The sequence below is a fragment of the Myiozetetes cayanensis genome, unplaced genomic scaffold (genome assembly GCF_022539395.1).
Source record: "Myiozetetes cayanensis isolate MyiCay16 unplaced genomic scaffold, myiCay2020 scf2-11, whole genome shotgun sequence".
Lineage (NCBI taxonomy): Eukaryota > Metazoa > Chordata > Aves > Passeriformes > Tyrannidae > Myiozetetes > Myiozetetes cayanensis.
In genome coordinates, this window is record NW_026087411.1 from 60,013,533 (window position 1) to 60,033,269 (window position 19,737).

At 38.5% G+C, this 19,737-nt stretch overlaps 1 protein-coding gene across 1 annotated transcript in view; it reads left to right on the plus strand.

Annotated features, from left to right (window-relative positions):
• SAMD3 (sterile alpha motif domain containing 3) overlaps nt 1-19,737 on the plus strand; it is a 38,161-nt gene that overhangs the window by 11,622 nt on the left and 6,802 nt on the right. The window contains exons 5-7 of the mRNA XM_050314735.1: nt 3,488-3,673; nt 3,977-4,061; nt 11,037-11,204. Of these exons, the coding sequence (XP_050170692.1) occupies nt 3,488-3,673; nt 3,977-4,061; nt 11,037-11,204 (439 nt within the window). The remainder of the gene's footprint in view (nt 1-3,487; nt 3,674-3,976; nt 4,062-11,036; nt 11,205-19,737) is intronic.

Here is a 19,737-nt window from a genome sequence, read left to right on the forward strand (position 1 = left end):
AATAGATGCAGGAAACTGATCCTTCTTACCGGTATGCTCAAGAAGCTTAAAAATAACAAAGTCTTATCATGATCTAGTATTTGATCTTGTTTTGAGGTCTCTACACCACTTTGCATGGCTGTCTTGATTGAGCTGTCTATATTGATGCCAAGATTATTTTTTCTGACTTGTTAGAGCTAATTCAGGTAGCTCTGTGGAATGTTGCACAGGACAATGAACTTTGAGACCATGATGCTGTGTTTAGTCACCGCTTTTCAGTGAAGTCTAAAACCTTCACCAAAAGGTCTGAGTGACACTGCAAGTGGGTAACTGCCTTTTTTGCACTAAACAAGGTATTCCCTGGTATTTGGAATGCAAGGGGTTATATAATTCAAATAGATGGGGATTTGGGGGTTGTTAGTTGGGTTTTTTTGGTGATTGCTTTTTTTCTTTAGTTGGTTGGTTTGCTGTGGGTTTTTTTTCCCATCTGAAGACAAATGGCTTCTCCCCAGATGATGCTATTTTATAACTTCATGTCTCAGTAAATATGCTGTGCATGAGCAGTGTAAGGTTACAATGGAGCCAAAGAAAGAAATAGCTGTGTAATACAGGACTGTGACTTAGTACAGTAAAGTGGTCGTCTACAAAAGCTGAGTGGTCAAAAGCTCTGTGACTAGTTGTTTCCTTGCTGAGGAGATCCTTCTTAGGATGCAGGCCCATATTGCAACCAAGCATAAAGAGACCAGCTTGCTTCATCCGAACTGGTACTTTTCTCACCTCATAGGAAGCCATTCTGGGGACCTAAACTGTAAAAAAACTAAACCAAAATGAAAAATTTTGTCACTGTAGCTCCTTGTAACTTGCTGCAGGATTAGAGGTTTCCCAGTATCAGTAAGAAAGGGATGTAAGTAAGTCAGACATGTGACAGTGGAGAAAGAGAGGGACTGAACTTTTGCCAGAGCTAGCCATTGGACTGATTTAGCTGTAGAATCAAAAGTCTCAAGAACTGACAGACAAGAAAAGATGTAGTAGCTTGCGTTTTGAGATTTTGATCTAATTTCTGTCTCAGGTTAGCTAGAAGACCAGAGAGGGATGGCTAGAAAAGGGCTATATGTGTTTGTACCTACATCTCAAACTGTACATTGCACTGGGATTTATGCATATAGCCAAGGCCTTACTTGACTGGGGAGAACAGCTTTACAGCTGAACTGAACTGTTCTTTTAATTAAACAAGTTTGCATGTGAGCATTTCTGAGGATAAAGTTTATTGTGGAATTGTGTCTCGTTTCAAACAAGCTTGTATTTCACTGTAAAATATTACTGTACATGTTTAATATGACTGCCCAACAGTGATGAGTCCAGCAAGAGCTAGTAAAATATTTAATCTTGAACAAGGATATATTTTGTGTTCAGTGAGGCTGAAGATAAATGAAATTTGGAGTATTTCTGTTGTTGTGGCAAAGGTGAAAGGACTGGTGGAGGGGAGACTTACCATGCCTCCCTGGCTATTAGCCATCCCAACTGCAAGAAAATTTTATTTTCTCAAGTAACTGAGTATAATTCAATTTGCCTGAATTAAACCTTGCCACTTTTTGAAGTGGCTTTTCAGCTTCACTGGTGTTACCATCAAAAGGAATTTCAGTGCTGCTAAGATACAAAGTACTGTAAGTTTTAAACTTCTGTCCATTTTTTGAGCTAGTTTAAATGATAGCATGTTGAAAATAGCCAGTCTGGTATGTCACTTTCATCAGTAAAATTGGCAAAAATACAGGATGCAGACTTACAGGCTGCAGAGTGGCTCACTAATGATACATTGAACATCTGCACTTTATTTGCATAGGAGGGGTTTCCAAGTGATTCCAGAATCTGAGTTGGGTTTTATTTTCCCATGTGTGTATTAATTTGTCACCAAAAAAGGGCATGAATGTGTCTATGTGGATATGTTGTCACTTCTTGAACAACTTTTCCTTCTTTTGAGACTGTGAAGTACTAACAGAAGTTCACTGCCCTTTGCATCTACTGTTAACCATTTGTGTCCCATGAAATCTGATGAGCTTAGAAAGACATCAGCCCTTACCATTTTGTCCCTCTTTTACTTATGGGGAAATGGTAGTGCTGTGAGTACTGCTACTACTGTTAAGATCAGATGATACCCAAATGGTACATTTTTTTTTCTCAGCACTATATTGCCATTTGTGGTAGTGCTGGGGTTGGTGCAGTTATATCGTGGCATTTGATAGCCTGCAAGCTATGTTAAAAGATGCCAAGATGGTGTGGCAGCATAAAGAGGTCAGCAAGGTTGAGACTTACAGGCTAATCTATTCAAGAAGGTGTTGAGGCTGTAACTGTCTACAGGGACCCAAATGAGCTGTCGTGCAGGTATATAATAGTCTTTCAAAGCAGTGTAAACTAAGGCATTTCAAATGCTCATCCATTGGTATTGCACTTGATTTTGCCAGCCTAAAGACATTGGCTCACATGGAGTCAGTTATTTATTTTTTTGCATCCACATCTGAAAAAGACTGGATAGAAAAACCTCCCAATTAAGACCATGCTAGAATTATTCACAAGTCTTGTTTATATACCTAGCTCTTGTTTATCGGCTACCACAGAGACTGAAGTCTAACAATATTTCCTTCTGTAACTTTCATAGACTCAAAATGTAGTGCAGTTTGGGAGGGACACAGGAACATGCCTCATCCAGCCACAAGTCTTTGTGGGGGAACTTTTATCTGCATCCCTCAAGTGGGGAATTCTTAACTTGAAATCTGTACTGTATATGTCTCAACAGCTGTAGTAGCTATCTTAATTTTCTTCATAGTTAGTGGAAAGAAATAGATGAGGGGGATAATCCAATCTGATTTAGATGTTCTGGTTGTTCTGTCATACATCAGTGGTGTTTATGTCTCCTCAGTGAAAATAAAGAGACTGAAAGTGATTAATTTAGGTATCTGTATCTGTATTTTTATACCATTTAAGCATCTACATATGTCATCTATAATGATAGCGTTTTATTTTAGAAATTATTTTTAAAGTCTGCTAGTTGTTTTCAGTTTGCTCTCTGTAATTTAAATTAAAGCAAACATAAACTGCAGTGATACCAGTATTTTATACTGCAGTATTTTATTCAATTAAGCTGTTTGTCTTACTCTAGTTTTAGTTAGCAGAACTGGTAGGAAACACATTAGGAATGAAGACAGATAAAGTTATTTTGCAACAGTACAAGTCCCCAGACCTCTGCTCTGCCTTCTGCTTTCATTTAGAAACCACCTTCTAACATCTGCTGGTTATAACATTTCACATTTGACCTCTAGTTTAACTCTACGTGTATTGATTGCTGCTTTTGTTGGTGTTCTTTATAAAAAACAAGGACAGCAAGCCTTGAATTTCTATAGCTATAGCTTTCCTCAACTTGTGTTGAGTTTTTCCATGTGTTTTTCTTCCCATCCTGCGTGCATTTCTATAAAAGAAGGACGTGATTGTGATGATATAATCTTTTCTTTTACAGGAAAAATCTGAAATCATTTTTTGCAAGACACAAGATGTTGCAGTGGACAAGTTCTTACGCTTTGCCAGACTTTCCTTATGATGTCAAGTGTATATTAGCAGAAAAAAAATGCCCTGATCACAGTATGAGAATAAGGATTATTGAATTTTTACAAGCAGACATGACAAAATACCTGGAAGGATCACTGTGAGTAAACACCATTAGATTTATTTGGGGCCATTACCTATTGGGTGCAGAGGTAAATTTTCAAATGGATATAAAGCTGTTCTTTTTAATACACTTGTTTAAACAGAGGAGGCTAAGGGTCTGCAATCTGTTGAAGCCAACAGGAAGATTTCATGTAAGCGTTAAAACTGTGCCCTTTGTTCTTTGAAGAGGAATTGATTGCCTGAGAAATAGTCAGTGTAATGTAGATCAGTATAAACTCTAGTGTTTAATAATATCTAGAATAACAACTGTTTCTTTTATGTCTTCATCTTGTTTGCACAGGTATCCAAACAGTCAGCAATATAACGTTGTTGTCAATGCTCTACTGCAGGCATACCCATTCCTTGATGAAGATGGGAATGGCTTTGTAAGTATTGTGGGTTTTTCCCCACATAATCAATCACAAGAAAATAACCTAGTTCAGAAGAAATCAATATCAATTTCTTATATACTGGCTTTATTCAGAGCTGTAAGCTTCACTTGGCTGCTTTTGGCAAATCACATTCTTATTTCATTATATTAATTAAAGATTAGTCCAGCTATCGCCATACCTCAAAGCCGCTGTGAGATCATGCAGACCTGTACACGAAGTCCTTGGTTGGTTGTTGGGTATGTTTTCTTTCTGGACTTGTTATGCCAAAAGACAAATCTAAACGTGACCTATTTTTGTTTTTAAAAACAAAAAAGCAAACTCTTTAGAAAATTGTCTGTATGAGGACTGACATCTAACTGATGCTCTTGCAATGCATTATGATCATTTATGTGTTAGATATCGAACTACAGCATTCATTAATACTAGTGGTTAGTCCAGGCCTAATTTAAAAAAAATATTATCCAAAAACACTTGTTGTAATCCCAGAACATCTATCTATCTATCTATCTATCTATCTATCTATCTATCTATCTATCTATCTATGGTCTCTGAGGACAGTGGTCACCTTTTGACTTCACATTGTTGCACTGCCACGTGATGCTTTTATACCTTGTAAAAGCTTGTGAGCCTCAATGGGGACTGTTAGCTTTAAACATGTATAAATATATATCTCATGTGCCATTACTGTAGAAAGCAAAATAATTTTGAAAACAAAACAAAACAAAAAAGATGAGTTTTAAGTGGTGGCTATTCTAATTCTCCCCTGAGCCCAGGCACTGTAGAAGGGAAGGGTCTAAGGACAGCAAGCACATGTCAAAGAGGAGAGAGAGAGCAAGAGGATCAGATAGCAACAGTCTATCATTTTTTAATCAAGATACCTCTCTGAATACCCCAGTGTTGGTCGTCGGGTGGGGTTCTGAGTAATGCTGTGACTTATCTGGCTGCCTTTATGTGGGGGAGCTGGAATGATATTCAGGTCAGGTCTAAAAGCCATTTTAGAGCCTTTAACTTTTAAAAATTGTTTTTAAACAGAAGTTCTTAAGTTAGGTTTTCGGAGGCCTTTAGTTGCAGCAGGGCCATAGATTGGGTGAAATTACTTATAACTCTGTTCTTTAGGAAATGGTTCATTACTTTCCAGGTTGATCGCAGAATTGGTGCTGGCAGAAATTATGTGATGGCACAGAAACTTCTGAGAAGTTGTTCTTTATTTTTTGATCTTTCCCTCATGCTTACTAGAAAGCATGTCTGGCAATAACCACCGCAAGTAAGCAAGGAAGTTGGAATTAGCAGTTTGCAATATTGCTAGTCTAACACTTTCCGAGCCAGCCCTTCTCCACTGCCTGGGTTGAGACAGGAAAAAATGCACTAAAGGTGTATGCCTGTATACTTAAGTTTGGAGGAGGACGTGAGAATGAATTACTATTTTTATTGGCCTTAGTGTTAGACATTATGTTCTTCCTTCACGATCATAAAGGCTATAAATACTTATTTTTTCTTGATCTGAGATAGTTGTGTGTTACAACAGCAGTGGCTTAAAACAAACCCTGCAACATATGTACAGCTATTTACCACAAGGTTTGCAGTAAAATTAAATACGTATACCTTTAAGAAACAAATGAACAGCAAAAAAAAAATTGGCAACTGCCATTCTTTCTTTCTTTTTTTCTCAGAAAGGATCTTCAGCAGCTCAAAAAAGCAAAATTTTTGTAGGCTTTTCTTTTAAAATTGCCTGTGGCTAGCAAGGGACTATAATTGCTGCTTGCTGTTCCTGATAATAGTATTAAAATGTAAGATGTAAAATATTAATTACTGAGAGGCTTTGTATACCTTAAACTTGTTGTCATTATTACAATTTTTTAAATAGTACATTGGAAGTATTTAAGAAAAGTATTTAAGAAATCTGTCATCAATAAAATTAAGAGGTAAAGCAGAAAAGTCTGTTTGGGGACTGACAGGTAAACGGAGAAAAGGAAAACTGGCATAGAGCAGTATTTTAAGCAAAAATCCTAGTTAAATTCCTTATCAAATAACATTTACATATAAACTTCTGGAGATACAGCTCATGTAATATGGTTTTGTTGTTAACATTGGGAAGAGAGGAATAGCACTATGTAAGTTCTTGCTTCTCTCTGGACTCCAAAGAGCCTTGGGTGACGAGCTGAGCACAGCTGTTTGTGTCTGACAGATAACTCGTTCCTTTCATTGTGTTGTAAGGCTGGAGGATGGGACACAGCAAACATGGTAATTTAACTGGGCCAGCCTCTGAAAACAGTGATTTTCAGCACTGGTAGATTAATAAAGTTATTCAGGTTTATTTAGAATACCAACAAGCCTATTTACGTTATTTGGACTTTTAATTTCTTGACAAAGTTGCAGGAAAAATTAATTGTTGCATGCATTTTAAAAACCAAAAGGGCTCAGCACAGTTCTGCATACCAAGTTTTGCGTTCCCTCTGGTGTGCTGGATCTCATTTCTGCAGTTGAGTATTTTCCTTTCTGCCATGCAAAATGCTCTATCCCACTGTAACCGTTAATGACATTAATTTACTACTCTCCATTTATTGCTGTGCCATGTCTCAGTTCCTAGATTCAGTTTAACTCTAAATTTTCACTTAAAAGGTTTTCTTACCCTTTGGGGTGGAGGAGCAGCCACAGCATCTGCTGGGCTCTGCAGAAGGCTGCAGTAGTTCTTAAGGAGATGTCCTGAGAAGGTCTGTTGGTGGTGTGATTTTAATTTTAACTTATGAGTCTTGCAGTTTTGAGCCCTTCACCAGAATTGGATGTGTCTTGGCTGCTGGAAGGATGCAGCACAAACTGTTCTGGGCTCTTCCCTAGCCAGTGTGCGTGGTGTGGGTGGGCAGGGGCAAGCAGTTGGGCTTCCTGGATGAGAAAAGGGAAGGCTCATCACGTGAAAGGTCTAGACATTCCAGAATCTTCTGACCAAGAACAGAAAATTAATATGTAAAGAACTTGATGTTCTTGATGTACATGGATGGAGAAACTTTGAACTCTAAATGTCAGCACTTTTTTACAACATTTTTGTTAAAATGAAATTACTTGAACAACTGAAAAAGGGGAAGGATATGCTGAAAAACATAGAAGAACAAAACCAAAAAAAAACAAACCTAAGAGCACCTAAATTCACATGAATATTTTCATGACAGGAAAAAGATTACTTGCAAAACTTTGAACATTCCATTTCTTCAGTTTCTTTGTGAGGTTTGCTTGTTTGGGTTTTTTTTTCCCAAATACTGAATGCTTCCTATTTACAACTTCAAATTATTTTAAACAAATAATTTAAACAATGTGTGTGTTCTGTAGAAACATAGTCTAATATTTTCAATCTCATACTGTTGCCCTGAGAGGCCATTAAAGGTTTGTTGTTTCAGGATTTATTAGTAGATTATCAATAATTCTATTTTCTTGGTTAAAAGGTTTCCCATTTAATTTTGCAGTATGGAAAAAAATATGCTGCTGTGCCATCAGCCCTTTTTTGAAGGCTATCCAATGCAATATAGTCAGGACAATGATTGTGATCCTAAATTGATTAATTTACAAATAAAGTCACGAATAAGCTGCTCATGTACCATGAATTTAAAAAGAATGTTATTTATGAGGTCACCGTAGAAGCAGGAATTAAGGAAGAATTATCTGAAATTCTAAATAATATTAAAAATAATCATTTTATAATAATGACAAAACTCACTTAAGAGGTCTATAGAGTACTTGGAATGAAATTAATTCCAAGCCTAGTGTTTGGTAAAAAGTGTTTTCAAGTGATTATCTAAGGAACTTTTCCCGTGATGTTTCCTTCCACTTACAGAATAATGCAATCCTAAACTAACATAGAACATTTAAAAATTAAAGATCTTAATTTAATCATGAAATAGCTTGTTAGATTTCTAATGTATATTGTAACCAATGCAGCATTTGTAAGTTCCAGATGAATAGTTTGTATAGAAAAAGCCAACATCATAGGCACAGCAGTCACAAGAAGATTGGCATGACACTGTTTCTTGACAACTTGCAGGATATTCTATCTGTATTGTATTCCATCTGTATTGGTCACTTTTTCAAGGCTTAAACCCAACAATTTGGAGAGAATTACTTCCCTCATTTAATTTTAGCATGCTGAAAATTATATGGTTTCAAGACAACCATGACATGAGAAAGGAAAAGAGAGGGCTCTTTCATTTGCACCACTTGCCAGTCGGCTTTGCATCAGCGGCTCCCTTGAGCTCGTGGCTGCCGAGCAGTGCCGGAGTGCTGGTGAAAACCAGCATCTCAGTGCTGACATGCCTGATTTATGTAACTGCTGCACACAAAATGATTATTTGCTGGGAAATTACTGCTTTTAATCTGCATGTAATCCTTTCCCTCCAATGTCAGATAGACACAGACTAATCCTTCTACTCCCTTACAAGCATAGTAAACCTTCCTGGGATTTTTTTTGTTGTTTTGAGGGGTGTGAAGGCAGGGAAATAAATAGAAAAAAGTTATCCATTCGAAAATGGTAAGGAAAGCATCCTTTTTAGAAGATGCATTACCCGCTAGGGAAACCACATAAATGTATATGCTTGCAGTCTCAAAATAGGTACATGAGAAGGGACTTGGCTAAGTTTATAAGAATTCTATTACAGAAATAGATTTGGTTAAAACTTTTAATTTATTGGGGAACTGGAAGATGAAACAGCTGAATGTTTTGAACTTTGAGGGATATTTAAAGCTTTGTATAGGTGTCAACATATTCTTTCATGTGAAATAATAAGATAAATGTTTTTTAACCAAATAAAACTTTCAAAAGAAAGAAACTGTGCAGAGCTCAACTAAGGGGATGTTTAAATTGTCAGCTGCTAATATATTCTGTGATGATCATGTTTTAAAATATTATAACATCTGTTGAACACTTCAGAGAAGCATTAGGCTAAAGTTTTTGTTTGCTTCTTTCTTAACAGCTTTAAAATAGCAAACTTCCAAATAAATTTTGCTAGGCATGTAATGATGGGGTATTTGCATCAAAATGCATAGGGCCAGAACTGTAAATGTATTTAGCAACCTTAAAGGTTCAGGTGGACAGGGGGGATTTTCAAGGCATGTAGTCACACTACTTCTTTTGAAAATGGTGCTGATGTGTAATACTGAAATTGAGGCTGTGAATACGCCTTGTGAGAAGACTGGGTGAGCAGTTGTACTCTATTTCTAATCTTTATGTTTGGGTTGGTCATGATGTGACTCCTGGCAGAATCCTAAGTCTGAGGTCTACATACTAGAAATGCAGATGGGTTTGTTTTTTTTTCTAGTTCTTGGATGTTGAAGTGTGACTGGCAGTGAGAGGATACTTCAGTGAAGGGCGCATGTGCCCCTAGGAAGGGCATACCTGCCCTAGCTGGCCCAGATGTGCTCAAGAACAGCTGAAGTAGATACCACAGGGATTATATTCTCATAGCTCTTCCACCATTAATAGAGGCCTTGCTTTTAGGATTGAGGTCCTGTAAGTCAGCTAGTACCCTAGGGAGGTGGGAACAGTAATTTCAGCAGGAGAAATGCAAGGTCACAGTGCCTTCACTACCCCGTCTTAAGAGATCCTGTCATTTGTATCCTGTGAGTGAAAAGGGCAGGCATGTCAGACTCACTGCAAAGAAAGATACGGTACTACTTGGTCTACCTCTACTGAATTCAGGTTTACACCAAAGTTAACCTTTCAAATCATGTGACCTTGACTAATAAATGACATGATTTTGGTAAGAAATTTAGGATAATCATACTTCTGTTTATATTTCGTTTTAGCATGTCAGTGAGTACAGGCTTGAATATAGTCTTATGTGAATATAGTATTGGAGTAAATTTTAGAAATGAAGCCACAGCTATTTGAATCTCTCTTGCCACATTCTGTCATTTACAGTCACTTTTCTGACCAATTTTTGTTCCCTCTGACTGTCGAATACCTCTCAATAACTGGAATAAGCTTTTGAGGATGGACAAAACTATTCAAAACTGCAGGTTTTGCCTGCAGATGTGTTTAACAGCCTTTACTTAGTAATTTGTTCCCCATGTGTCAGTAGTTGGCATGTCTGTGTCCTGCCATGGGCCATCCAGCTGGGGGCTGCATGGAAATAGCCATCAGTCCATAGGGATGCACAAGGAAGTCGCTGCCCATCCAGTTTTCAGAAGTGACTTTTCAATACCTGAGTAAAGATAGACACAAGTGTGACAGAAGCTGTGGGACCACCTAAACTCTGCCTTTGGTTGCCAAGAAGTCATGAATGGCTCCATTAAACAGGGACGGCATCTGCTTACAGTGCAGAAATGCCTTTAACTTGCAATTTACATAACTTATACAAACACTAGAACCTACTTAATTGATCCTCTTAATTCAGCGATTTTTGAGTTCAGTTTAAAAATACAGGTGATCAGGTATAACCATAGGCTCCCACAAAAAGGTCTTTCCCTCTCCCTTCTACTAGATACAATCATTATACAACTGGAAACCAGTTAGATGCTGCCAGAGGCAGAGGAAAAATAATGCACTAAATTAAAAAAAAAAACAAACACCAAAAACTCCAAACCCAAAAAACCCACAGCACAATTTCTTTGGCACCCATGAGCTGATCTGCCTCACTGTGTAGTTGCATGACCTGATGTCATGAATGGAGCATCCCAGAGTAAGAGCTGAGAACAGGAAAGCACACTGTAGTTTCACTGACAGCCCTGGTTATACAGGAGAGATCTAAACCCTAAGGTTCAATAACTGTTATCCATAGCAAGTCACAGTAGGGCCATTAGCCCAGCTATTAGTTGCCATAGAGTCACAGACCACAGGTGCTTGTGTTTCCTTCTGTCCTGAAGTCACCAATATGCTGATGCCACCCTATGAGTCTTTTTCTGCTTAATGGCAAACACTTTTTTGTAGAGTTAGATATAACAAAGTGACTTGCTTTAGGTAATTACAGATATTTTTCCCCAATGCAGTTGCTATGGAAACGGGCACTTAAAGATCGTTTCAAATATGTGCGGAGACCCATTGAAGATGATGAGCAAGTCCTGAGGAACAAATGCAAGTTTGGTCACAGGAGAGGACAGACCAGAAAATCTTCATTTGCTGAAAACAAACCTAATGATGTCCAGGTGCAGGTAGAGGTAAGATTTCTTGGTGCTTGAGTGAGTTGTGTGTCTTTCAGCTCCTCTGTTGACAGTAAGGCCACCAGCCAATAAAGGGGAGAGCCGAAGTGATCTCATCCTGTTTAAACTCATTTTGTATAAAGCTTGTCCTGTAATCAGACCCTTGACTTTTTTTCCCATTTCTGGAAAACTGAATATCAACAGCAGAGCCAAACCTCTTACTGGATGCCTTGCACATGTGTTCTCATTTAGAGTTATTGCCAATTGGACAGAAAGTTCTGGGATTTTTTAAATGCAATATTCGTATGATGCTTTAGGTTATATACCTCCAATTAGAGTGAAAAACAATAGAGACCTATGTCTAAGAGGTGAAACCTCTGTACTAATAAAAATGCAAAGAGGTATTTGAGCTGGTAGCAGATGGCCATATTCTACTGTCACATTGCACTTTGGTATATAAAATGTGTTTGTGTTGATGGGTGGTATACATAGGGATGCTTACACATCTATGAATGCAGTTGCTTTGTATTCCTTTAGTTAGAGAATTCAGAGAACTATTACTGTGTAGTAAGTGTTTGAAGCACACTAATTAATTTATACACTTTCATAAATACATTAAGGTTCCGGCCATGCTTTGTCAATGCTCTACACACTTCCTTGTGCTGCAATTAAAACATTTAACTTACATTCCTACAATTTAAACAATTGTAGGAATGCGAGAAAGAATATTTGTAAGCAGATATTTGACTTTACCCATGTCTATCTAGTTTACCCATGTCTGTCTTGCTGTTTACCAGACCCTGTATTTAAGGGAGCAAGAGTGGTTTATCGGACGCATTTCTGAATACATTGTGTTTGAAGGTAGCTGTAGTTTCCTACTCAAGATGCAGATACATGTTTGGTTTGGGGTTTTTTAGAAGTTTCAGTAATTTCTGGTTATCCCCTTTGGGCTAATGTGTGCAGGAATAAACATTTCCCTCTTTGTCTGCTTCAGTTGAAGGGTTTGCAGAATGTGTGAAGTAAGAAATCTGTAACTTGGGTGCAAAACAATAAACAGTCTTGCTCGCAGTAAAGAAGAAATTATAGGCTCCTGGTTTTGTGTGTGCAGTAAGAGTTACCCATCCTTTATCTGCTAAAGCTTGGAAAGGGCAAATGTGGATCTTTCCTGTCTTATGAGCTAGTTGAGAAGGGCTTTAGAGAGATCCTGTAGAGACTGCATGCTCAGCTTTATTTTTCTACAGAGAAGGTGTAACTGCCTGCGCTGTGTGTCTGTAGACTAGAAATAACCACTCTTTTTAACTGCATTGCCCGAGGCCACCACTGATCATCCCTTGCTTGTTTTAGATATTGAAGAAGAATGTTACATCTCTTTTAAAGGCCTATGCATTTTTTTGCTAGCCTTAATGTTGTAAGCAAATTAAGGTTAAAAAGAAAGAAGGTGAGAGGATGCTGAGTATCCCTAAACAACTTTTCCTTTCTTTCTCGGATTTTCCACGTCTCATGAACATATATATATATATAAATAAAATACAAATATAAATGAAAGAATAACACTTATGGAGCCTCTTAAGGCTTAAGAATGAGTTCCACAAAGCTGAGGGAATCATAAAATTTTTAGCTATGTTTGGCTTTGAGATCCTAAATTATGTCACTACATATGTGCAAAACTGAAAAAAATTTTAAACAAATGCAGCATGGGTTTTTTTCATTCTGTATATTTAAGAACACACATAAAGGCACCTTTCTGCCAATCCTTGGCACTAATTACTCTACGAAAAATACAAACTGTTAAACGAAGTGTCTTAGCCTCAAAAAATAAGTATTTGATCTAGAAGCCAATACCACTGGCAAAGCCAAATGATATTCAAATTATCATTAGACAGATCTCCTTGCCTTCATCCCTTTTCCAAGTCTGGAAGAATGAATCAGCCTTGTGTGAGCTGGAAGCCAACACATCAGGAAAAAGGGTGGGAAATGAATTCCAGGTTAAGGAGACCTCTGGAAAATAATCCCGTTGGGTCACTCCACTCACTTTAAATAGGCAGAGTAGGACATTTAGGGCATTATAGGTCAAAGCTGGCAAAGCAATGCAGATGAGAGAGCACATCTGTTCCCAACAGATGACCTACTTACCAATCACACAGCTGACTTCTATATTGAGCTTTAGATTCTGAACAGTCAAATGTTGTAACTCTGTCAAGTGTACTTTGTGTCAGCATAATCTTGGATTGCTAACGCGAAACGTCACACTGTTACACCTGGCATTTGTTTTTATATAAAAAGAAAAATAAGGTTATTATTACTAATAAAAGCCTTAACCAATCTTTTTATTTCATAATTTGAAAATCCAGTTGCTTGCCAGAACAAGCTTCCTGTGATTTTTGAGGCAGATGATGTCTGCCCCTCAGTCTGTGCAAGCTCATTACCTTCCAGCAGGCATTCTTCCTCTAAAAGCAGCTCAAGCGTTACTCATCCTCCCATGCAGGGCATTGCTTCCAGGTGCAGCATCTGTCTTTCTCCTCCAGTTTCTTTAAAACATCTGCTGACGTATTCCTCATTACAGATCATTATATTCAAGCTAGATTGAAGAGTAGCTACTCTTTTTAGAGTGACTAGCATCACATGAAAGATCTTGAGCAAGTGCAGGGCAATAAGGTGATGATAAGTAAACACATAAATCCATGCTGGAGGTGCCTGTCACCGAAGAATATTTTGGTTTAAATTATGCTCCCTACAAAGGTTCATCAGGTTGCACCACCATGGAAAGAAGGGATATTGTCTGAGGGATATTCAAAATTGTATCAGGAAAGCCTCCATACGTAACAAATTTTATGACTATGGTGTGAGAATCCTCCTCAGTCACTTTCCAGAGGAGCTGCAGTAATCCTTTATTTGCTGTAAATGGAAGGTACTTTCCATGAGAAGGGTGATCACACCATGAAAATACCTAAGAAAACCCAGCCAGTCTCCCTACTGTAGCCAGAGTGGGATTACTGCTAAACCAGCCTCCAGTGGCTTGTTCTGATTGATCTCCTTGTTCTTTTTTAAGCACCAAACCCCCCTTCCTCTGTCCTAAGGCATTATTTGGCTTATGGTGCTTCAGGCTATGAGGGAAACCACCTCCTGCCAGTTGAAATAGAAGGGGCCCTAGACTTTGGGGGAGCCAGGAGGGGTAGAAAGATAGGACTTGGTGTGCATCTTTGTCCAGAGTATTGTTAAAAGGCAAGAGGTGATGGAGAGAGAAATATGGTTAGAGATGATGATTGGCTTCCATATCATGAAAGCTTGTAGATCAGATATTATCTTGGTCATCACACGAGCAGTGACCAAAGAGCAAATTGTTTCTTTCAGAATTTTAAGCTTGGAAATCTTGTCAGTCTTGAACAGTGCTGTTCATGAAAAGTGTGACTACACAACCAATTCGGTTAGCTAAATACAGACATGAAAAAGCCCACAGATATCCTGCATGGCTCCACCTGCCAACTCAAAGAGGCATGTGTCATATTCTGATACTTCCAGAGGTTTGATATCTCAAATATCATGATCATTAAATAACTATATCTATGCAATTGGATTAAGCTACTTCAATCCATCCCAGACATTAAATGGGAAAATACCTCAGCAAAGGGACTATTGAAGGTTATCATAAGTTACCTGAACTGTAAGGGAATATAACAGGCTAGAAGACTGTTAGTAGTCCATGATCTTAAACAGAAATTGAGAGAGTACAGTCCCTCTTTTAATGCCTCCAATTTCTTACATCCTACAGCCTGTTTGTGAGGTCATCAGGGTTTCTCTGAAGCTGTCAAAGAAATAAATTTGGAGGTAGGTGTGAAAAGGAAAAATAGGCTCTGACAAGACTTCAGTTAAGATAGTGGTAGATGTTTGCAGATAACTGGGCGTATTTGCCACACTCAGCAGAGCTGAGAATAACATAATGAAAACAAATTTATAAAGAGGGCATCAGCAGGCCATCTTCTTTCTGTGTCTATGGGACAGAGATGAGAAATGTTTTGGTGACTACTTAGACTGGGAGAGGTGGAAGGATTCTGCTGAAACTTAAACTCATGAAGTTGGACATCTGCTGATATTATTTGTGCACAGGAAGATAAGCAGGGATGTTGAAAATGGTGAATGTGAAAATCCTCTGCCAAGAGGACCAGATGAGACGCAGAGAAGACCTCTGACCCATGAAGCAACCATGTAGAAGCTGAGCACCATATGTGCTAGCTTTGGTGGTATCGTGCAGTCCAAGAGTGGTGAAATTTACCCTGTTGGCTCTGTACTCATCATGATCGGGAAATTATCTTTTCTGATGAAAGAAGGAATCGGGATTGAGTGATATATACACTGTGAGCTGGAGTTTCTTTTACCTTGGATTAGGTAAATTAGGCAAGTTAGACATTTGCTAGGAATATGCCTTTCTTTGAAGTGGTAAGTAACATCATGATTGTCAATGATCTTATGCCACTGCAGGAGTTAGAAACTTGAAACAAGATTTCAAGGAGTCTGGAGAGAATAGGATTTGGAAAGAGATGGCTGGAGAAAAAGGGAGGACTGAGGAGAGAGCAAGGCAAGGGAGAAAGGAAACCAAATGTCTGGAATAAATTCTCAAAATATAAACAGCTTGTGCATGAGATGCAGAAACTCTCTTGGTTCAGTGTTGTGGCTGAGACACTATTGGCAGGTACAGCATTAGGTGCCATCTATACTGTGTATGCCATACACAGATGACACAGGGTGATAGCACCTTTTCCTTTAACATCTCCAAGTGTTTGAATGTTTGCACAGCTAGAATATGAGCATGCATATACAAATAATCATTCAGTGGCTGTACTGTACTGCTGTAATGTGTTTTTTCCAGTAAAACTTTGATGTGCATACACAGTCTGTAGTGTTACTTAGTTAATATTTTAAAACGCTTTTAAGTCAAAGCAAAAGCTTTAAACACAAATTCCTGGTATACATCTTGCGCTTCACCTTCTTATTTATGTCATTCAGTATCTTCATTGTTCTGTGAGTTAAATTGTCAAATACAGGTTGTGCCTTGGCAGAAGAAAACCCATTTTACTCATTTTGTTTATGCAGCTTAAAAATCAGAAAGTAGTTGTGATCAGAAATAGACTGACTTATGTGGCTTTGAAAGGTTTTGGTTAGCATGTAAGTCTAGTTATGAAATTGCCTGCCTGGCTCAAAAGGGCAATTATGTGTAATTAAAGCAAAGCCTGCTTTAATTAAACATCTCATTTGAGTATAAGTCAGTGTGGATCCTGCTGTAGGTTACATGCTCATTTTGCATAAAAGCAGCCTGTCCATGCTGTTTCACCTGTCTATGCATTCAACATTTCAACATGAGAGGTGGGGCCCAGTTTTGATGCCTTCTCAATTCTCTCCCATCATCTGGGGCAAAGAGATGGGCCTTGCTCAGTGTCCAGCTTACTGTCCTGCCTTTCAGATTTGTACCTGTTCCAGATCAGGCTGGGGTGTTTTGGGGTTTTTATTTGAGCAATTCTTCACTTTCTAATTGTCATAACTTCTTTTGGGCATTCCTCCTGACATAAAACACCCCAATGTTCAGCATAGTAATGTCATTCTGATGAACCTGAATGTCACCACGGAAGAAGGGCCATCCCTTCCAATAGCAGTATTAAAAACTGTTCTACACACTGTACTTTTATGATTCCTTGTGTCTGTATGTGTTCCAAAGTAGCAAAACCCACTTTTCAGTATTCAAAAATCAAGACACAAGATTCGGATTATGCTCACTTAACTAACCATGAAAGCTGTTTCTCACCCTGAAGAAGTTAAAAAAGCCAATTAATGGAAAAGATTATTCCAAACAAGGATCCAAACTCCCCAGGTGAGCATTCAAGCATCGTATCCTTTGTTTAGGCATAGAGAAGACACTGAAACTGCTACTGTCAGGCTTTCTTGTGTAAGTACCTTAAGTTAGCGTTGATGCTAACTCTGATGCACGTAGACTCAGCAATCAAGAAGTGTTAGCAGCATCAATGCTCTTAGCAATAACATGACTTGGAGGGTGCACTGGCACCTAACAAGGAAAATTTGAATTTTTTTTTTTCAAAGGGAACATTATTAGCAGCTGCAGGGAGCTAACAAGAGCAGTAGTAATGAAAGACAACAGCTGTGCCAACACTACTACTCATCAGTGTCCTAGTCTCAAAGTATAGTGTAAAAGGAGCTCCCATTCAGTGCTGACACCACTGAACCTGTCTGCATGGCACTGCTGTTCCAAGACATGGTTCTCATTACCATCACATTGTTTTTACCCTTTCCAGAAGCAGACTAGTCTCCATTCAAAGGAGTTCCCTCAAAGAAATATTCCCAGAGCACGCCAGGAACCTGGATCCATGATTGGCAGTGAAGAGACCAACAGTGTGTTGTACAGTGTCCTCATATCTGCTGCTTTAACTCCACTGCTCCCATTTGAATCCACTCTCTCAAACTGAGGAGTCAGTAGGTCCTGTTGGCATTCTTCAAAAAGAGATTTTGATCTTTGCCATTAGCAACAGTTAGGCTGCATTTACCATTCAGGAATTGGTGTGCACCCTTGAAAAGAGCAAGAGGTGCCTGCTGTCCTCACCAAAGGAGCTTTCATCACTCTGTGATTATGCAGTCATGTTACTTTGGTGTTGACATTAATGATTTTCATGATTTATGATGCTATCTTTCAACAGTAACTGAAAGTTTAGACTTTGGAGATCACATTATGCATAAGAATTGCTCCCTTGCTCCCCACAAAGTGATGTAGCAGTTTCACTTCCTTGGCTGTGGCACTGACTCATAAAGTGCCCTGCTTGCTGGGGCTTTTTTACAGGAATGTGGTAATACAATCTTGTATCTTGGGAAGAATCTAGATCCATCACAAGGACATTAAGGAATCAGGTCTTTAGTTAGAAATCCATCTCCAACCAAATGATTAACTATTCTCTTGCTTCAGTAGATGGGAAAAATGAGTCTAGTTGTTTTATGTATGTGTGTGTGTTTATGTTTTATGTGTGTTTTCTTGCTTTAATGAGAGCATCTTAACACAATCCTCTTGTATATGGTTCCAAGTAGAACTATGACTATTGAGTGGGAGTCACTGAAAAAAGCACCTGGAGCAACAGGCAAAGTGCCTTACAACCTGTGTGGCTCCCAGATCAAGTGTCTTTAGTCACAGATGCCTGAGATGCCAAGAAGTCAAGGGTGGCTGTGGGCATGGGCACTCAGGGATGGGCTCCCCATTGCTGTCACCCTTTGCACATGAATCCAACAGAATGACCAGGAGCTTTTGCAGTACCATCCCACAGGCAAGGGCTAGGTCACACTGACATACCAGAAATCCTCTGCTTACCTCAATAACTTCCTTTCTGCATCGTTTTGATCTTTTTCTCTGGTGTGCTGTATTTCTCAGAAGCTTGTGACAAAAAGGCAGCTTCTTATTTAAAGATATTGAAGTAAATTCTCATTTGTTCCAGAAAGATTTTTTTAATAAATCAATATTTTATTGTTTAAAAGGAAATTCTTTATATTATAAGCTATGTACATCACTAAATTAAATTCTGTACAAAAAATAATTAAACATCACCAATTAACATTGTTGCAAGTGAAATGGATGTTATTGGTGACACAACTGAAAATCTGGCCAGAGGACATTGGGTGACCTCAAAAATTAGGAAGTCCTCATTTAATTAGGCTATTTTTTTTAGTTCTTTCCTGCATATATGCTGAACAGTTAGCTGTGGCTTCTTCAGACATTGGGACAAGAGATCCTGGCTTTGGTTTGCTAGGATTGCTTTTCCACAGTATCAAAATATCTGAGCTTTAACCTTATTGTCAAATAAGGTCAAGCAGCTGAGCTGTAACTAGCTTTCTCACTTTGATGGTAGAGAGGATCTAGAGTCCTCCCTAAACAAGCATGTGTTAGGCTGATAGATCAGCTCAGTATCCAGCTTTCCAAACCCAGATTCTTCCTGTTCATACTGCAATGTTAACTATAAAAAATTTTAGATCACACTTGGAATCCTTCTCCAATCAAATTTCAAATACTTATAAAATGGTGTCCCACTGAGATAATTTATTTCCCCCAAAGGAAGCCACCTCTCACGTTTCCGCTCACCTTCAAAACCAACTTGTTTACGAACTAAGAAGTTGGACAGATTACAAGAAAACCAGTTCTAACACTGACTTCTGCTTATGTTACTCAGAGGCAACAGATGATTTGCACTACAAAACCTGGCCTTCCATCTCTTTTTTATTCCTCTAGTAGATAGGTATGACAGCAATTCTTCTTTACGCTACTGCCGTATTTCTATTGGGAACTTGCTACTGATGTTTATGAAAATGTCAAATGGTCTCCTTTAGCTAATTAATAATGTCATTAGCTAAACTAGCTCTCAAGGACTGAGATGACTACATAGAAAGTCCCTCAACTCGAGTGGTATTTGCCTTGACAAGGGGGATGCAGATAAGGCAGAGTAAAGGTCACAACTTTTTCTCCTCGGTGTTCGTTTCCAAGCAACCCAGTCAGTCAGCCTGTGGTTACAGC